This window comes from Lotus japonicus, chromosome 1, assembly GCF_012489685.1.
Source record: "Lotus japonicus ecotype B-129 chromosome 1, LjGifu_v1.2".
NCBI classification, from domain to species: domain Eukaryota; kingdom Viridiplantae; phylum Streptophyta; class Magnoliopsida; order Fabales; family Fabaceae; genus Lotus; species Lotus japonicus.
In genome coordinates, this window is record NC_080041.1 from 42,495,654 (window position 1) to 42,516,539 (window position 20,886).

Consider the following 20,886-nt stretch of genomic DNA (forward strand, 5'->3'; position numbering starts at 1 on the left):
AACTTTTTTGGCCTTCAATTCTCCATTCTGAAACCTCTTAGCCTTCATTCTTCATCAACCCTTGGTTTATTCTTCATAAATTTGATTCTTTGGAAAGAGAATCATCATCAAAGGCACTAACTCAAGGGTTGCACATTGAACACACATCAATCCATTATTTGTAACTCAAAACCTCCTATCTAATGCATATTATGCTCATGAATGTTCAGGTTATAAAGCTACAAGATTCTTCCAACAATGCCCCTAATTCCTCTAACAATTCTGACCAAGGACTTCAATGCAAAAAGACTTAATAAATATGGGCTAAAATGCAATAAAAGACTCAAAAAGGACTAATATGCAAATGATGACTCTTAAGTAACAGAAACCCTAAATGCAACTAAAGACTCTATTAAAACAACTAAAAAGATAATAAAACCTAGGAAAAAGATAGGAAAATAATACTAAAAACCTTACAAATATTCCTATCCCCAATACACAACATGTCTTATCTACCATACCTGATTCAATCCCTAAAAAATGTTAAACAACATACAACAGTAGCATCTAAACTACAACTTTCCAACAATAATCCACTCAATCATCTCATCATGGTTTTCAAATAGAATAAAAAAATATAGAATCTAGTTTTTTTAGTTTTTGTAATGTAGAATAAAAATATTTCCTATCTAATATATCTTGTATTCACACTGTTTAATAGGCTTGACACTGTTTAATAGAAATAGAAACAGTGGAAGATAAAATATAATTTGCCCCTTCAAGCAGCAACTTAATCCACTTGTGCAGCCTAAAATTCACATGAATGATACTTCTATTGTCCATGGTATATCTACCATCCAAACACTTAAGATAAGGATAAAAATCCAATGTATAAACTAAAGACAAACTCACACAGGGCCATTAAAATAACATAAAAAATAACATAAAAAATAACAGAAAAAAAGGAAAAAGAAAAAAACATACAACAACAACATTGACAACCTTCAAGGACAGTTCAAACCAAAACAATAGAAATACTCTATCACTAAGATCAACTCTTAAGAGTATTGCAAGAAACAAGGGGGAAAATGAATGAAGACAATCAAGTACAAACACTTCACTCACGAAAAACAAAGAAGAAGCTTGATCTCTAAAATAAACGTGATAAGATGACTTCAACCAAAGATGTTTCATGGATACAAAATGCTTATATCAGTAGATGGACAATGGTTTAAAACCAATGAGAGCTGGTGTACTTATATATTCCCAACAGTGTAGAGATGAGATATTAAATGATACATCAACAATTAGGTGAGAAGTTAACAAATCCAATATAGTTGCATAAACCATTAAGTGTGTGCATTAATGACTACCAGTGTATGGAATTGTGGAATATTAAAAAATTAAAAGGGTAAGAAAAATGAAGCATTGAAGGTCAGCATTAAACAAACATTACTTGGGTGCACAGGATGCAGCTTAAGAGTAACAAAGCAACATATTAACAATAGGGATAATATTATTGTGATCAATATAGATGATTCCAAGTTAATACAACATGTTCATGAAGATTGTGTCCAGATCATCTCCATGTAACAACCATAACAATTGCACAAAAGACGGCGTCTAGAGTCATATCAATACTACAACTAATACAGCCAGCATAGGTTGGTAATATTACAAAACAAAACTCCGGATGCGATCAGGGCTGTCAACACTACATATTGAAACTTCTACTAACTTATTTGACAGCGAACCCTACTCCTTCTTCTGTTTCACAGTCCTTAGCTTCATTCTCTTAGCAGGATTTGTAAAACTTCCATCACTTCCAATACTTTGCCCTGATGAACAAACCGCAGGACCCTCTCCAGAGGAAATCTCATCAAGTGAAACAACGTTTGGTCCTATCTCAGAGAGGTTCGCAGAGTCATCACCAACAGTCTCCTTAGTGGAACAATTGAATTTGGTGAATTTACCCTTCCTGATCAACTACATAAAAAACCAAAGAGTGAGTGATGAATAAAATCTTAGGCAAACAGAAGCAGCATAAAAAATGGATACCTTGTCCGGAGTTTGGATCGTAGACTCATTCTTAAAAGCCTCAACCACGGATTTATCGGCGCAGATTTTCTTAATCTTGTATGAATCATCAAATTTAGTCTCATGGTCAATGGACTTCTCCACCTTGAATAGTAGTTCTCTACCAATAATTGAGCTGATCTCAGGAGGATAATAATGTGAGGACTTGCCCTGCAAACATATTAAAAGGTTTCAAATCTGCAATTGATGGCTATTTCCAACCGAAAAAATAATATTGCTTCAAAACATATGCATTCACCTTGGATGTAATGACAAGTTCCTTGCATGTTTTGCCTAGTAGAAGCTGGCAATCAGTGTCAAATATAACAAATATGGCAGAGTCAGCCCCATCATCCACTTCTTACTTGACCCTAAACCAGATATTAGGGGCCCGTTTGGAAGAGCTTATGCACAACTTATTTGAGCTTATGCTATAAAATAAGCTCTTTTTTGCGCGTTTGGAAGAGCTTGTCGAAATAGCTTATGAGCCCTCCATAAGCTCTTTTTAGCTTATTTTCATAAGCTGATAGAAACAACTTATACGGAGCTTATGAAAACTTTTTAATGAGATCCCCACTTCGAATCCTGGTGACCCCAATTTTTTCACACTTTTATTATTTTTTTCCTCTATACTTAGAAACCCTAATATACGTTCTTCTCCTCTATCGCATCCCTGACATACATCGTTCTTCCACAGCAGCTGCGCACCTCCTTCCTCTCCTTCGGCGGTGCGAGCCTCCTTCCTCTCCTCCCGTCGCGCGCCCCTCCATCTCTCTGGCCGAGCCTCTTTTCGTTTCATAAAAGGTAAGCATCTTGTTGCTTTATCTGGTTTGGCTCAAATCTCTGGTAAAAAAATTTCAATTTATGATTGGAACCCCAATGGAGATTGACATGTTTTGATGATATAATACTATATGTCTGATTTGTGCCTCTGTTCATCTTTGAGCTTTATTGTCATTGGTGGCCATGAGTTGTTTTTCTTCTCGTATGGTTCTGTATCAGGGTGGGTTGTAGATTTAACTTTTGAGTGCCATGGTTGTGATGGTGTGCTTATGCCTTGGGTTCTAGATTAGGCTGTGATTCAATTATTGTGCTGTTAATTTGTATATGTGTTGGCCTTGATTTGTGTCAAATGTTGCTGGCCTGCAATGTTAAATGTCAAATGTCAAATGATATTTGAATATTGTTTGTATCTTGCTGTGTTTGAGTAGCTCCAAAAATGGACTCAACCCAATGTCAAGAGAATGGAAACAAAGATGGTAGTGTCAAACGATTAAAGGCTGATTGGAATGATACAAACTTGGACATATTTTTGAAGGCTTGTGTTGCGCAAGTACGCACTGGGAATAGGCCACATACTCATTTTAATAAACCGGGGTGGGCAAATTTGATAGCAGATTTTAACAGACAAACTGGGTTATCTTATGAGTACAAGCAATTGAAAAATAAATGGGATATTTTGAGAGGAGAATGGAGAGCTTGGACAAAACTTTTTGAAAAAGAGACTGGTCTTGGATGGGACAACACTAGGCAAACAGTTGCAGCAAGTGACGAGTGGTGGGCAGCCAAGATTAAGGTGAATTTATATCTAATAATGTAATTATATCTTTATCTTATATCTTCTTTGAAGTCTAACATATGTAATGATTTTTTTATTTATTTCAGGAGTGCCCTGAGGTTGCAAAGTTCAAAAATAAGGGTCTAAGAAATTTGTCTGAAATGGAGATCCTTTTTAAGGATTCTGTGGCAACTGGCCATAATGCATGGGCACCATCTGAGGACCTAAGAGATGATGGGGGAAGAGTTGAAGTAAATAGTACATTTGATACACAAATGACAGATGAGCATGACTTTCAGGGTTTAGGAGTTGAAACTGAAGAATGTGAAGAGATTGGAGAACCAAGTCAATCTAGTCAGGGGCCAAAAAGGAAGAGGGGAGGTAATGATAATAGGAGAGGGGGTATTGATCACCGAATCTGCGAGCTGTTTGATCGTGTAATTGAAAGCTTGAATAGTGATAATTCTGTTACTGCTGATAAAACAACTAATGTCCCTACACTTGCTGATTGCTTGGACATGCTTAAAAAATTGCCGGGATTGGAGTACGGTAGTGAGACTCACATACTTGGTATCTGCTTGATGAAATCAAAAACAAATAGGGAGACTTTTGTTCTATTGGATGACCTAGTTCTTCAGCTTAGTTGGATTAGTAACCACACTATGGCTGATGTTTCTCATCAGTGATTTATCATATGTTTTGTAGCTTTGACATGTTATTGGTTATGCTTTCCATTTTGTTAAGTTTGTATTCCATTATGTGTTGTTACTTGAACTTGAGTTTGTAAACTTAGCTACCAGTTTATGAAAATATTGTTCATCATTTCTTCTTATGCTTATAATAGTAATGTTATTTTTTTCATATTTGAAAATTGCACGGGATGTCTACTACTAGTAGTACAAATGACACTACTTATGGGTCAGATAGTGATAGTTCATGTGATAATAGTCATTTATCACAACGTAGAAGGAAGAAAAAGGTATTATTGACGATGATGATGATGCATGCTACAAACTATTTCTTAAGTCATGTGGACAAAAGTCCATGCAGGGATTCTGAATTACAAGGGCATGGATGGGTTCAAGAGATTATCAACGGACACGATACTCGTTGCTATCAACAATTCAGGATGAGAAAAAAATGTGTTTTTACAATTATGTAATGTTTTGGAGTGTCATTATGATCTGGAGCCAACTAGAGGCATGGGGATTCATGAGCAAGTTGGGATTTTCTTATACATTTTAGGACAACCATGCTCCATTCGTAATGAAGAGGAGAGATTCCAACATTCTGGAGAGACCATTTCCAGACAATTCCACAGGGTTTTAGAGGTTGTACTTGCACTTTCTGGTGATATTATTAAGCCTGTTGACCCTACCTTTACGGATACACCTCATCAAATTAGAAGTGATAGAAGATATTATCCTCACTTTAAGGATTGTATTGGTGCTATAGATGGCACTCATGTGAAATTGATAGTCCCGGTTGAACATCAGATTCCTTACACTTCTAGAAAGGGCTATACAACAACTAATGTAATGGCTGTTTGCGATTTCAATATGTGCTTCACGTTTGTGTTAGCAGGATGGGAAGGATCTGCACATGACACTAGGATCTTTATGGATGCTTTGCGCACGCCTAGATTGCATTTTCCACATCCTCCTCATGGTTAGTTACTTGTATTTTTTTTCTTTAAATTTTATCACCAACATGTGTATTTAAATCATTGTACACTTTATTCACAGGTAAATATTATCTTGTTGATGCTGGCTATCCCATCTTTATGGGCTACTTAGGACCCTACAAAACCACCAGATATCATCTCCCCCATTTTAGATTAGGGCCCAAAGCTAGAGGAAGAAATGAAGTGTTTAATTTTTTGCACTTTAGCCTCCGAAGCACAATTGAACGAACATTTGGGTGTTGCAAAGCTAGATGGAAAATAATCAACAACATGCCTTCTTTTCCATTGAAAACCACAACTTACATCATTGTTGCTTGTATGGCTTTACACAATTTCATAAGAAGGACTGAAACTGGTGATAGAGAGTTTCTTTTGTTTGATAAGAATGTTGATTTAGAGTACAATGTTGATGCTCATAACACTACCCCCGAAGATGTGGCATGGGAGGAACCAACTCAACAAAGTGTTAGGCAAATGGAGCGAGTTAGAGACGCTATTAGGGACGGGATGCCTACAACTATCTAGTTTTATTTTTATGATTGTTGCACTTTTCAAATTTATGCATTTGTTACTATGAACTTTTTGAACGTAGTTACTATAAACTTATTTTGGTGTACTGTAGTGATTGGTAGTTTATTTTGTTTGTAATGATTTTAGTTACTATTAACTTGTGTTTTTTTTACCATGGTTTGATCTTTAAATTTTAATAATTTTAGTTTTACTATTTTTAATTTAAAATATTAAATTCATTTATAATAATTTTAGTTCTACTATTTTTAATTTTAATTTTTTAATCTCAACTACGGATAAGTGCTTATGTAAAAATACATCTTGTTCTGGTCTAAGGTCTAATAAGGTATATAGAATGTCCTTTATAAACCCTAGCAGAGCTAAAAGAATATATGTGATGTATGAATAAGGGAATTATCTCATTAATGATCAAAAAGGTGTCTAGTACAAGGTGAGGACACCCCTTTTATAGTGGGAGTGGTCCTTATCTAGAATGTTCATGGATTTGGGCCTTACATACAAGCCCCAAATCCCAATGTAGAATAAGACAAATACATATCCTTTAAATATAAACAAGACAAAGTAAATTGGGTCCACGTTTGTAAGCCGGGACCCACGCCTTTATCCATAAGGTTTTAGTCCTATTGGGCGGGTCAACGAGCTTGTGATAACCCGCCCACTCCACAAGCCCACAAGACATGAAGCTTCACCTCTCTCCAAAGCTGAAATGTCTTATTATTGGGGCGAAAGATCCATACTGTATTCACTCCAGCAACCCGCCTTATTTATCCTAGCCCACAAGACCTGAAACTTTGCCTCTTTCTGGAGCTGAGATGTCTTGTGGAATTCGAATGAGGCCGCCCATTTTGCCTTGGTCGCCCAAACTGTCTAACTTATCTCGCGCTGTTTCATATAGCGTTGCACCGTTATCAAGAAATTGCCATCATTAGCATTCAACTGCCGCTGTCTTTTCACGCGGGATTCGAGGGATTGCCTCGTTTCGTGCAAGCATTTGAAAATAGTCGTGTCGTTTCCCCTTACTTTCTCTTTCTTCATTCAGTTGGCTATAAAATCCCAAATCATAAACTTCATTTTCTTTTACTATTCTTCACTCTGAACCTCTGCGTTTCTGAAGCTCTTTCGCTCCGGTGACCCTTGCTACGCCGGTGACCTTTACTACATCCTTCCGGCCACCATAGCTCGCTGCTTTCCGGTTACCTAACTTACCTTCGGTCAGTTTCTCTCTTTACTCTTTATCTTTTGTTTTCGGTTCATCATCTCCTTCCCATGAAGCTTCCAAAAATGTCTGCACAAGGTCAATATTTTTCTTCCATTCCCCTTAACTTTGGGTCCGATGATGATAAAACCACCGTTAGCCAAGAGGTTATTAAGGTCGATTCTGACTCTGAGTCCAACAACTCGTCCTCCACTTCAAACCTTACCAACAAAAGAACCGCCTCCATAACTTCTCACATTTCCACCGATAACCCCTCGACCTTTGAAGATTGGCGCACCAGTGAAAAGTGCATGGATGATAAGTGCCCTTTTCGTTCTGTTTGGAACAACGTTCAATCTTTAAACAATAATCGCCTCACCGCCCAAGGTTTCACCAGAATAAACCCTAACACCGGTCACAACGACAATTTATCTCTGAATGTCTCCCCTTGTGATGATAACGAGGTTGTAACCCTTAAACCTTCAGGGGCCGATGGGGCGCCCGCTTGGTTTTTCCTTCACGGGTATATTTTTACCGAGCTTTTCATGAAGCTCCCTTTCTCTCCCTTTGTCTGCGACGTGCTCACTTTCCTGCATGTCGCCCTGTGTCAGCTTTTACCGAACGCCTAGGGTTTCATTCGCTGCTTTGAATTGTTATGTGAGCAGCTAAATTTCGCCCCCACTTACCCCTTATTTTTCTATTTTTATAAGACTAGCATCGCTAAGCCATCCTGTGTATCTTTTGTTCCATTGTCGGCCCGCCCCAACATGTCCATCTTTAAGCCTTTGAAAAGTAATTTCAAACATTGGCAAAAAAAGTTTTTTAAGATTGTCCACTCTCCTGAAATTCCCAATCTCATCCTTGACGCGAAAGATCATCGTTTGTTTCCCTTGCACTGGGCTGTCAACCCTCGCCGCGATATTACTGTTGCGCTCGAGGTGTTGACCGAGGAGGAGCAACAGGTCGCCCTATATATTCTTACTCTTCCCCAAATTTCCTGTTGTGACCTTCTCCAAGTAGCCAAGGATGGGAAACTTCAAGAATTTTTTAGTAAGTTTATATTTGTTGAATGCTCCTCTTGAAATATTATCATCTTGAGTCGCCTATAACTGACCTGCATATTCTTTTATTTTGTGTGCAGCTGAAATGGGCAAGAACAAAGGCGGCGTCAATGCCGACAATATGAAAGTCTTCATTTCAAGCCAAGACGAAACCGTCAAGGGTCAGAGGAAAAATGAGAAGAGGGACCCTAAGGGCGAGAGAAAGAAATCGCCGCTGGTTGATGACCGCGAGCCCAAGCGCCAGAAATCTGGCAGTTCTTCCAAAAATGATCCTAAGCAAACAACTCTGCATGAATCTTCGTCTTAGGCTCAGAAGAAACCTCATGGCAGCGTTCCCCCGCCCAAGCATCAAATTCCTGGTGCCTTTGACAACTTGGTGGCCGCCGCTAGCCCTGTTCCGCAATCATCACGGGATGCAGTGCCCGGCAGCGTCACCGGCGCTCTTCACAGCGTCTATGACCCTAAATTCAATGGTCTCCACTTTATGGAGAGGAATTTCAACACCCAAATCCCCCATGAAGTGGCCAACCAAGGTGTTCGAGGCGCAGTGACCCTCGCCGTGAACAAGCTCTCGCCGCCGCCAGTTGCACTGCCGGTCTTCTCCATCATTTAAAGAACATTGAATCTGACAAGACCCGCGCCAATCTGAAGCTTGAAGAGGCTAGGGCGGCCTATTCCCAGTTGAAGACTGAGATGGAGACCGCAGCGTAGCGTGCTGAAACTGCTAAGAAGCAAACTGAGGATGCTTTGGTCAGTGTGCGTCGACAGTTACAGGGGGCGACAGAGGATCTCGCCAAGGAAAGGGCCGCGAAAGCAGGTCTTGAAACCAAAATTAACGCTGCTGAAGAGAAGATCAAGAAGCTTGAGGCCGAGCTGAAGAAATCCGACGAGACTCGTTTAGAAAAGAGCTCCCGTCAGTATGTCTTGGGTCATCTGAGCGCCAAAGATCAACTGCGGATTCTTTATCCTAAGCTTGATTTTTCAGAGTTTGGTTTCATGAAGAAGATTGTAGATGGGAAGATCATCGGCCCCGCCGATCCTGAAGTGAGCAGCCTCCCTTTCATGCAATAGTCTGATGACGAGGATGAGGACTTGGAGAAAGCTACTTCACATGAAAAGGTTCAGGGCGAGGGCATGGAGAATGCTGGCCCCACTGCCAATGCGGATGATCAAGCAAAGGATAATTAATTAGAAATATTTTCCATGATTGTAACTTGACTTTATTTTGCTTTTATTTGGATATTGGGCCTCGCCCTTTTCTATAACGACTTATAACATTGGGCGTTTGTCCCATTTCCTATTTTTAATCATGTTTTTCTCGCGATTATTATAATTTTGTTATGGCTGTTTACTGAGGCTTTGCTCGCCATTTGGCAAGGCTTTTTGTGCTTGGTATGAGGACCAAGGCTTAGGCATATTTTATTGGCCTTAGTCGTTTGACGGACGGGGATTAGTTTCTAGTGGCCACTAGAATTGTCAAGGCTATGTTTGCTCAGTGATGACACTTTCTGATTGCGAAAGTTTTTTGTCACATTAGATCATTGCCATAGAAAATTTGGTTAAGAAAGTTTATAAGTTAGATCTTGTCAGTTGTGACGAATATCAAACTCTAAAACATTTCTCATTTCCTTTAAATAAAAACTGGGGCCGATAGACCCGTACATGAGAGTTTCCTCCCTTCTTTTACATAGGTCGCCTCATTAAAAACCTTTTTCAAGGAAAAAAGAGTGCGACTTTCTTTTTCTTAACTATAATATTGTCTCAAATTGAGGCGTTCCACGTGCGACGCACTGTCCCGCCATCCAGCTGTTCAAGCTTGTACGCCCCAGCGCCCACTTCAGCTTTAACCCTAAAAGGGCCTTCCCAGTTTGGTGTTAATTTGTTCTTTCCTGAAGTGAGCGTTCTTTCACGCAACACTAGTTCTCTCGCCTTCATTTTTCTAGGGACGACCTTAGTTGCGTATTTTCGGGCGACCTTGAGCTTTCCAGCTTCATTGCGTAAGTGTGCCTCTCTTTGCAATTCTGGGAGCATGATTAAATTTGCAATCAGGTTTTCATTGTTTTCTTCTTCATTTCTGTGCATAACCCTCCAGCTTTGGTTTTCTACTTCCACAGGCAACATAGCATCTGAACCATAAGTTAGCCTGTACGGCGTTTCCCCTGTGCTCGTTTGGACCGTAGTGTTGTACGCCCATAAGACTCCGGGTGATTCCTCCGTCCACCATCCTTTCGCCTCATCCAGCTTTTTCTTCAACCCGTTCAGTATGACCTTGTTGGCCGCCTCAGCTTGACCGTTCGATTGTGGATGCTCGACTGAAGCGAAACACATGTCAATCCCTAGGTCAGCACAAAAATCTCTTGTCAATGCACTGGTAAATTGCGTGCCGTTATCCATGACCAACGCCATTGGAACTCCAAAGCGACACACAACACGTCGCCACAAGAAATTTCTTATCTTGGCTGCCGTAATTGTAGCCAGTGCTTCAGCTTCTATCCATTTAGTGAAATAATCCACCGCCACCACAATGAATTTCATTTGAGCTTTTTCTTTTGGAAAAGGTCCCAAGATATCCGTCCCCCACATGGCGAAGGGCCATGGGGCGGTCATTGTTGTGAGTTGCTCTGGCGGTGCCTTGTGTATATCAGAGAAAACTTGACACTTTGAACATTTCTTCACGTATTCAAGGCAATCTTTTTGATAGTTGGCCAATAGAATCCCGCCCTGAGTACTTTCATAGCCAAAGACCGCCCTCCAATGTGGCTTGAGCAGACTCCTTCATGGACTTCAGCCATTATTTCTTGAGACTTTGCGGTATCCACACATTTAAGCATTGGAGACATAATTCCCCGCCTATACAGTTGTCCGCCAACCAGGGTATAAAAACTTGCCTTTCTTCTCCTTTCCTTGGTATTTCTGCTTTCATCCTGAGGTTGCTGACTTAAAAATTTGATAATCGGGTCCATCCAAGATGGCTCTCCATTCTCTATAGCCTTTGCTACTTTGAATTCAACCATATCTGTGCTTGGGCGGGGTAGTATTTCTTGTATCACCGTTTGGTAATTCCCGAGTCGCCCAGTACTTGCCAATTTAGCCAATGCATCTGCGCGCTCATTCTGGCTTCTTGGTATGTGCTCAATCCTAACATGTCTGATCGCCTGAATGAGCCTCTGGACAATTTCCAGATACTTAGACAGTTGCGGGTCCTTCACCTGGTACTCGCCGCGAACTTGCTTTACAACCAACTGGGAGTCGCCCTTTATGTATAGTCTTTGCACTCCCAGTTCAATAGCAAGTCTCAAACCAGCTATTAATGCCTCATACTCAGCCTTATTTTTGCTCGCCCGGAATTCAAAATTTAATGATTGTTCAATCAACATTTTGTCTGGGCTTTCGATTGACACTCCAGCCCCACTTCCTGATTCATTTGACGAACCATCTACTGAAAGTACCCATTCTGAATTTTCTTTGTCGCCTTCAGTAGGCGTTAATTCTGCTACAAAGTCAATTAAACTTTGAATTGTGACTTGTCCTCTTGGTTCATAAATAATGTCGTATTCTGACAATTCTACCGACCAACTAACCAGTCGCCCTGATAAATCAGGTTTTCGTAAAACTTGCCGCAGTGGGATGTCAGTCTTGACCCTTATTTGAAAACTCTCAAAGTATGGCCGAAGTCGCCTGGCCGTTTTCAGTATTGCTAGAGCCGCCTTTTCTATTTTTGGTAACGCACCTCCGCCCCTTGCAGTGTATGACTGACAAAGTATATGATTTTGTACTGCTTGTTTTCCTCCTGAAGAAAAATTGTGCTTACCGCAGCATCGGTGACTGCCAGGTAAAGAATTAGAGGAATTTTCGGCGTAGGTTTAACCAACATTGGTGGCGAGGCCAACAACTCTTTTAGCTGCTGGAAAGCGTCTTCACACGCCCCTGACCATTGAAAAGTTGTATTCTTTTTTAAGCATGCGAAAAATGGTGCCGCCTTATCGCCTACTTTTGGCAAAAAGCGAGATAAGGCCTCCAATCGTCCTGTCAACCTTTGGACCTCTCGAATATTTGACGGAATCTTCATGTCCACAATAGCCTTGCATCTGTCAGGATTAACCTCGATCCCCCTTAAAGTGATCATAAACCCTAAGAATTTACCGCCCAAAATCCCAAAGGAACATTTTTCCGGATTTAACCTCATGTTGTACTTCCTGATCTGTGCGAATGCCTCGGCCAAGTCTTTGTGGTGCTCGCCCCATTTGACATTTTCGATGATCATGTCATCCACGTATACTTCCATATTTCTTCCCACTTGACTTTCGTAAACTTTGTCCATCAACCGCTGGTAAGTTGCCCCTGCATTTTTCAATCCAAAAGGCATTATCTTGTAGCAATAGTTCGCCTGACTTGTCATGAACGCCGTTTTCTCCTCATCAGGGCGATACATCATAATTTGATTGTATCCTGAATATGCATCCATCAAACTAAGCATTTCATTTCCAGAAGCCCCATCTACCAACTTATCCACATTTGGGAGAGGATAAGAGTCTTTTGGACACACCTTGTTTAAACTCCTGTAATCGGTACACATTGAAGGTATGAAAAACGGTAGAAAGGGGGGGTTTGAATAACGTTTTCAGTACAAAACTACCACCTTAAAGATTTTAACAAATCTTTTCGAGAACTAAGTGCAAAAGATAGAGATAGAAAAGCACACAAAGATTTTATCCTGGTTCACTTGATAAATCACTCAAGCTACTCCAGTCCACCCGTTAAGGTGATTTCTTCCTTCTTAGAATGAAGGCAATCCACTAATCAGGTAAGAGTTACAACTGCACTTGAAACCTACAAGTGACTAACAATTACACTGACTTAGCTCACACTAAGATTCACTCTCTTAGTCTTCTCTAGGATCCGATCAACCTTGATCTCCTAAAGGAAAATCAAACAACTGTTTGAGATTGGTGTTTACAAGGGTTTGCTTCTGAATAAGCTGAGTGTAAACTAAATAAATTACAAGATGAAAGAAAGCTTAGAATGTTTTGAATATCTTGCGCGTGTTGCTTCTTCTTAGTTTCTTAGCCGCTTCTTTCAATCTTCAGCCTCTATATATACTCCAAGGATTAGGGTTGAGCGTTGCATGGGAAATGCTACCGTTGGAGGGCAGTTCTGGAAAATCCAGCTTCTGCTGTGGCTGAGAACGTTAGGTAGGTCGTCAGGAAGGTACACTGCTTTTGTACTTGGATAGCGACTTGACCTTTTAACCTAGGAGACTTCTGATCAGAGGAATGCTTCGTATTGGAACTTGTGAAGCCGGTTGATCAGAGTCAGAGGGAAAGCACAGATCCTCTGACCATTGTATCTTCTGATTCTGAACTCAGAGGGAAGAACATGGCCTTCAGAGTTTCTTGCTTCTGGACTTCAGAGTTTCCACTATTCAGCTTCTGGATCTTCAGAGTCTTCTACACCATCAGAACATCTGAACCTTCAGTGTTTCTTGGTTGTCAGAACTTCTGGATCTTCAGAGCTTCTAGCGACTGAGTCCTCATCAGAGTTTGTATAGCTTCAGATCTTCTGAAGCTTTTCCACTGTTCATGCTGAACATGGTGAATGCGAAAGCGTTGCTTGGGTTACCCTTTATGCACAGTGCTTCTGATTTGTGTGAAATTGAGTCAGGGTCAGAGCCTGTAAATAGCACACTCAGAAAAACACGTTAGAGTACCACAATTGTTCATATCAAAAGGTTAACTTGTAATCATCAAAACATAGAGTTGTACTACTAGATCAAAACTTGATCTTACAATCTCCCCCTTTTTGATGATGACAAAACTAAGATTTTTGATGAACAATTCTTAAACATTAAACTGAATTCACTCAGAGTTTAGAGATATAGAATAAGACTTATCCTGATGTGAATAGTTTATCTTGCTCATTCTGAATTCAAGTCACTGCTTGATTCTGAGCTTAGCTCCCCCTGAATCTAATACTTGATGAAAACGTTAGTAAAGTCTAGATTCTGAGCTAAATTATATAGGAGTTCAGAGTGAAAAGCTTATGACATAGATGAAAAATGAATAATCAGAGCGCATAAGTGATCAGAGTCATGGACAAGGTATCAGAGTCTTGGGTATCAGAGTCAACTTAGAATCACTTCAGAAGAAGTGAAATGTATTCCTTGTATTTGCCCAGTGACACATCTATGGTCATGAAGGTGGAACTCTTAAAATCTCCAAAAGAAAAATAAGTCACACTAACACATCTTACACATCAAAAACTGGGTTTACTCCCCCTTTTTGTCATAAGCAAAAAGCTTGGGGTGTGAAAAACTTAGCTTGAAGTACAAGGTACTCCCCCTTAGAGAAGGTCTAAGTTGAAAGAAAATGAAGACGATGTAAGAATCAGAGTGAGGCGATAATAAATAGAAGAGTTAATGCAAGGGATGAACGTTTACCACCGGTCAAGGGAGTAAATAGAAGGGTCAGTTACCAAGAACTTAACCTTGAGAAACTGTAAGAGCATTAACTTTCAGAGAGAAAGTGAAGCCTATAAAAACGTTGGAGAGAAAGGTAAGCTGCACATCTCGAATAATTTTCAGTAAGAGAAATGGCATCATACAGAATGGCATTAGAAGAGCTCAGAAGGAAGGCGTTTGAGGAAGATATGTTCCTCAATATTAGGCATCCCGATGGTACAAAGACCATACAAGAGCTGACGAAGACACTGCTTGAAGAAGATCTTGGTCCAGACATGGAGAAAGATCTGAAGGAGTTCCTCTGCTTCGTGGAAGAGATTCAGGAGCTTTGCCAGCGGGAGCTGAATCTGCTGGAAGAGAAGGAGACTGTGGAGAAGAGACTTAAGACGACGGAAGATAGTCTAGAAAAAGATGATCTGAGCATCAAACTCAGCAACATAGAGTATGCATTGGATCGTCTGGAGAAGGAAAGAGTGGAGCAGCGCCAAGAATGCAGAAGAATGAGGAAGGATCCTCCATTCTAGATATAGGGAATAATGTATGATGGAAAGAATTATGATGTAAACATAGAACAATTATGAATAAAACAGGTTTTGCAAACATATGTGACACAAATATATATAGATATATGCATATAGAATCACAAGTGAACAAATTAAAGTAAGTAAATAAGCAGAGTTTAAATAAAACAACGTTAAATAAAAAGGAAAAGGAAGAAAAAGAAGAGATCCTAAAAACTAAGATTTGTCAGTACGGCGCAGAAGTTCCATCATCATGTGCTTCATCTCAATCAGCATGGATTCATGAGTGTCAAGACGTTGTTCCATGATGTCGAGTCTGGATGAGCTTGTCGGAGTAGAGCTGGAAGGAACGTTCTGAGCAGCTTGAGGTTCTGGAATGGAAGCAGAAGCAGCAGGAGTAAACAGAACTGGTGCAAGTCGCTCTGCCTCAGCTTCAGCTTCAAGACGTTCTGCCTCAAGTCTGGCTTGTTCAGCCTGAGCTGCTGCTTGACGGGCAGCTTCTTCTTCTTGTTCTTTCTGTCTCTTGGCGTCTTCAATGGCTTCAAGAAGCTTGGTTCTCTGTTCGAGTTCATGAAGAGCCACCCTCCTAGCAAACCTTTGCTTTGCAGCCTCAATGCTCTGACTTCCCTCTGCATGCAGGAGCTGCAGCATAACGGGAAACTGAGCCACCAGCCAAGTGCTCAAATTGTTCCACTCATCAGCCACATTTTCAGCATTCTCACTGAGGTCAGTCTGACCGTGCACATTGCGGAGCCTCAAGGAGGCTTCATGATTGAAAATATTGATGCACTCAGAGAGAGATGTGGGTTGAAGGTGAGTATAGGGAATGATGGAGAGGTTGGGTGCAGGAGAGGCTGGGTGATTGCTGCTATGAGCTTCAGAGGCACCTTGTGGAGAACCAATGTTAATTATGGGAGCATTGGGTTCAGAGGTTCCACGGTGAGGGTCTGAAGTTTCAACCAGAGGGTGAGGTGATCTAACCGAGGATTGGTTAGATACTGATTGTTCAGGTTCAGGGTCTGGTTGAATTGGCTCTTGTTGGTCAGGGACAGGGTGAGCCTGTTGGACTAAGGGGTCTGCCTCTTGGATAGGATTGGCCAAGATAGGTTCATCTGGGTCAACTAGACGTTCAGGTCTAGGGCCAGGATATTGCCTAGGGCTTGGACAGGTAAGGTAATATTCTTCCAAGGCAGATACCTTCTCTTTCCTAACCTCCATGAATTTTCTAAGTGATTCAGAGGTATTGGAGGGAGGAGAGTCAAAGACATTGATGGGGAAGGATACAGGTGTGAAGGCTGATGAAGAGTCTGTATCCGTGGGTCTGACAGCAGGACGTGCTGATGCTCTGGGAGCAGAGTGATCAGACGTTCTGGGTTGTGATTCTGTTGGTTTGGGTTCTGGTTGGTTTTGGATGATGGGTTCAGAAGGTAATGGGTCGTATGGAATGGTAAGGAGAGAGGTTGGATCTTCTGACCTAGAGGGTTGGTTCTGAAGCAAATTCCAGAGTGGTGCTTCAGTAGGAGAAGGTTGAAAGAATGAAGATCTTGGGGAATGTGGTGGAGAGGTGGTTTGTGCGGCTGGCTGGGATTCATGAATAGGAGTGAGGGGATTTGAAGAGTGTTGGAGTAAGGCAGAAATTGGGAGTGCATCAAATAAATTCAAATCATCATCAGAGGTAAGTGCAGGCTTACTTGTATGTGCTGATGATCGAGTCACTCTGGCCGGAGGTTCAGTCCTTCTGACCTCTGCAGCAGCTGGTTCCACCCGAGTAGGCTTCACCACAATTCTGACTTTCTTCTGCTTCTTCTTTGGAGGACCATCCTCACTATCATCACCATCATCATCATCAGGCTTGCTCTTCGCCTTCTTGACCAGAGGGACATCAGATTCCTCTGAGGATTCGTCCAGAACCATCTTCCTCTTGGTTTTCTTCTTGGGAGGAGAAGGAAACTCTGGAGCTGGTGGAAGTCTGCTGACGAAATCATCAAGGTCAATCTCGAATCCTTGAGCCCTGAGGTCTTCAACATAGCATCTGATGGCTTCAGGATGGTCTGCTTGAGTCCACAGAGGGTAGTCATTCAGAGGCATTCTTCTTCCTCTGATCTCAGAAGATGTGTCCTCATGAGCAGGAGCAATCTTCTTCTGGACTAAGCCCATCTTCTTCAGAGAGTTGGCAGTGAAGACATCGCTAACAATTGTGCTCAAATCCTCTGTGCAACCAGCATTGATCAAATCTTGCACCAAGTTGCTTTCAATGAGAAAGTCTGAGAGCAGCCTCCCAAAAGGGATATATTTGATGGCTGACTTGATGGAGGAGGTGGTGCGAGACTTCCGGATGCATTCCTTCAAATAGGAGAACAGGAAGTAGGGAAGGCAGATCTTCTCCTTGTCTTGAATGAAGAACAGCATCGCCTTCTGATTGAAGTTGATGTAGTCTGGAGAACTGCCCTTTGGTCGTTGATTAATGCAGTTGAGGAGGATCTTGTGCCAGATTCTCAGTTTGGGGTGAAGGTCCATCACCTTGTAACTCGTCTTGCCCGGTTTGAAAGTGGTGTACAGGGCCTTGTTGACGATGTCTTTGGTTCTGGGTTTCAGCTTCGATTCCGTCAGTGAGAACCGATACCCATGAGCAGTTTCTGCACCTAGCAGATTCACGAAGGACTTCTCCGTGATGATGATCTTCCTACCCAGTATGTAAGAGACCACCTGAGTGTCATCACAATCAGCGTGCTTCCAGAATTCCTTTACTAGCTTCTCATACACCGGTCCTCGAAGTCGATTGAAGTAGTTTCCCCAACCTTGAGCTTGGACTTCGGGACGGAGATCAAACCCATTTGCAGCCAAGTTGTCGAGGTTGAATCTCCATTCTGCAAGGACTTGGAGTTCCTCAGGAGGAAATACACAGTGAACGGCACAGCCCCGTTCTGCAATAGGAACAATCTCCTCTTGAGCTTGAGCTTGTTCTTGTGCTGGGTTCTCAGAGCCCCGTTGACCCGTTGCCAACCCGACTACCATGTGAGGGAACTGAGGTGCATCTGCAGTAGATCTTCTGGTTTGTCTCACCATTTTGAAGAGGTTGAAGCTTTGAGGTAGAAGATGAAGTTTGAAGGATGAAGAGAGATCGAGAGAAAAATCACGAAGGAGGCGGTTTTGAAAAGCAGGGAGTGCGAGAGTGAAAAACGGAAGTGAGAGAGAACGTGTGTGTATAGTGGGTTTTATCAAATAACCGTTGTTGATTCAAAAAGCACTTTAAGATCAACGGTTGAAAATTAAAGATAGACAGTAACAGTAAAGTACACAATCACACACAGGAGATAAGCATATCTACACGCAATCACAACAGACTGTCACACGGGCACAAGGAACTATGCATCAGAAATTCTGACGCACGTGTTGTTGTCTCAGCTTCAGAGTCAGTACCAGTGGGCACACACACTCTGATTGAGTTACCTTCTGGACTAGACATCTTCTGATCAAGAAGTATCATAGTCAGAGGTTCTGATCTATCTTCACTCTGGACAAAAGTCCATGTTTAGATTTTTCAGAATAAAATTAAATCTATCTTCAGCTAAGGGCTTTGTAAAGATATCTGCCCATTGATGGTCAGTATCAACAAACTTCAGAAGAAGTACGCCCTTCTGCACATAATCTCTAATGAAGTGATACTTTACCTCAATGTGCTTTGCCCTTGAATGCAAGATAGGATTCTTGCTCAACGAAATTGCAGCAGTGTTATCACAATAGATTGGGATATTGCTCTCAAGGATCTGATAATCCTCCAGCTGATGTTTCATCCAGAGCATCTGAGTGCTGCATATTGCTGCTGAGATATATTCTGCCTCTGCAGTTGATAGAGCAATGGTTGATTGCCTCTTGCTTGCCCATGAGACTAGATTGCTTCCCAGAAATTGACAATTTCCAGAAGTACTTTTTCTCTCTGTTCTATCTCCAGCATAATCAGCATCACAATAACCTGAAAGCTTATACTCTGATGTTTTCTTATACATCAAGCCAAGGTTAGTGGTGCCTTTCAGATACCTTAGGATCATCTTAACAACAGTTAAGTGGGTTTCCCTTGGATCTGATTGGAAACGAGCACATAAATGAACACTAAATAATATGTCTGGCCTAGATGCAGTTAAGTACAGAAGTGAACCTATCATGCCACGATAGAGCTTCTGACATACTTTACCACTTATATCTTCTTTTTCCAGAATGCATGTTGGATGCATTGGAGTCTTGGCCACTGTAGATTCCAGCATATTGAACTTCTTCAGAAGTTCCTTAGTGTACTTGCTCTGATGGATATATGTTCCTTCTGGTGTTTGATCAACTTGTATTCCCAGAAAGTACTTTAATTCTCCCATCATACTCATCTCAAATTCAGCCTGCATCATCTCAGAAAATTCTTTGCATAGAGATTGATTAGCAGAACCAAATATAATATCATCAACATAAATTTGCACAATTAAGATATCATCTTTATAAGTCTTGCAAAAGAGAGTTGTATCTACTTTACCCCTTACAAACTCATTCTCCAGAAGGAATGAGCTAAGTCTCTCATACCATGCTCTGGGAGCTTGCTTCAGACCGTAGAGTGATTTCTTCAATTTGAACACATGGTCTGGTTTCTTTTCATCTTCAAAACCTGGGGGTTGATGAACATAGACTTCCTCTGAGATATAACCATTTAGGAAGGCACTCTTTACGTCCATCTGATGTAGAACTATGTTGTGATTTACTGAGAAAGAAATCAATAATCTGATTGCCTCCAGTCTTGCTACCGGAGCAAATGTTTCAGTATAGTCTATTCCTTCCTGCTGGCTGTAGCCTTGAGCAACTAGCCTTGCCTTGTTTCTGACTACATCTCCTTTCTCATTTAGCTTGTTTCTGAATACCCATTTCGTTCCAATAACATGGACATTCTCAGGCTTCTTCACTAAGCTCCAAACATCGTTCTTGGAGAATTGATTCAATTCTTCTTCCATGGCCAGAATCCAATCCTTGTCCTGAAGAGCTTCATCTATGGACTTGGGTTCAATTAAGGACACCAATCCTTTCAGACTCAGCAAGGTCTCTTCAGAGGGTCTGAAGGCAGATCTGGTTCTGACTGGTTCATCTTTGTTGCCCAGAATCAATTCCTTAGGATGAGCTGCAGTGATTCTGCTCTTCTTCAGAGTTTGTGAGTTAGAGGGACCAGCTTCTTCCTCTGGTTCATCTTCCTCTGGCTCAACTTCCTCTGGAGCTTTGCCTTTGTCAGAAACATTAATGCTTAAATCTGCAAACTTTTCAACTAGCTTTGACTGGTCAGAGTCAAGCTTATCATCAAATCTAACATGAATAGATTCTTCAATAGTCTTAGCATCAGTATTATAAAATCTAAAACCTTTAGATCTATCAGAATAACCAAGTAATAGACACTTAGAAGATTTAGCATCAAATTTATGCAATCTATCCTTAGTATTGAGAACATAACAAACACAGCCAAAAGGATGAAAATAAGAAATGTTGGGTTTTATGTTCTTCCACAATTCATAAGGAGTCTTTTTCAGAATTGGTCTCACAGAGATTCTGTTCTGAATGTAACATGCTGTATTTACTGCCTCTGCCCAAAAGTGCTTAGCCATGCCAGTTTCTTGGAGCATGGTTCTAGCCATCTCCTGAAGAGTTCTATTCTTCCTCTCAACAACACCATTTTGTTGAGGAGTTCTGGGACAAGAGAAATCATGTGTAATTCCATAGGAATCAAACAGACTCTCAAACTTGTCATTCTCAAACTCTCCACCATGGTCACTTCTGACACGCACAATTCTACAAGCCTTCT

At 41.1% G+C, this 20,886-nt stretch overlaps 2 protein-coding genes across 2 annotated transcripts; both read left to right on the forward strand.

Annotated features, from left to right (window-relative positions):
• The first annotated feature begins 3,274 nt into the window (after nt 1-3,274).
• Nucleotides 3,275-4,299, forward strand: LOC130736087 (L10-interacting MYB domain-containing protein-like). The gene is made up of 2 exons (XM_057587940.1): nt 3,275-3,631; nt 3,721-4,299. Exons 1-2 carry the CDS (start codon nt 3,275-3,277, stop codon nt 4,297-4,299), a joined length of 936 nt encoding a protein of 311 aa, XP_057443923.1.
• Nucleotides 4,300-4,493: 194 nt separating this feature from the next.
• Nucleotides 4,494-5,822, forward strand: LOC130736094 (uncharacterized). The gene is made up of 3 exons (XM_057587945.1): nt 4,494-4,592; nt 4,786-5,281; nt 5,359-5,822. The coding sequence occupies exons 1-3, from the start codon at nt 4,494-4,496 to the stop codon at nt 5,820-5,822; spliced, it is 1,059 nt and encodes a 352-aa protein (XP_057443928.1).
• Nucleotides 5,823-20,886: the final 15,064 nt, after the last annotated feature.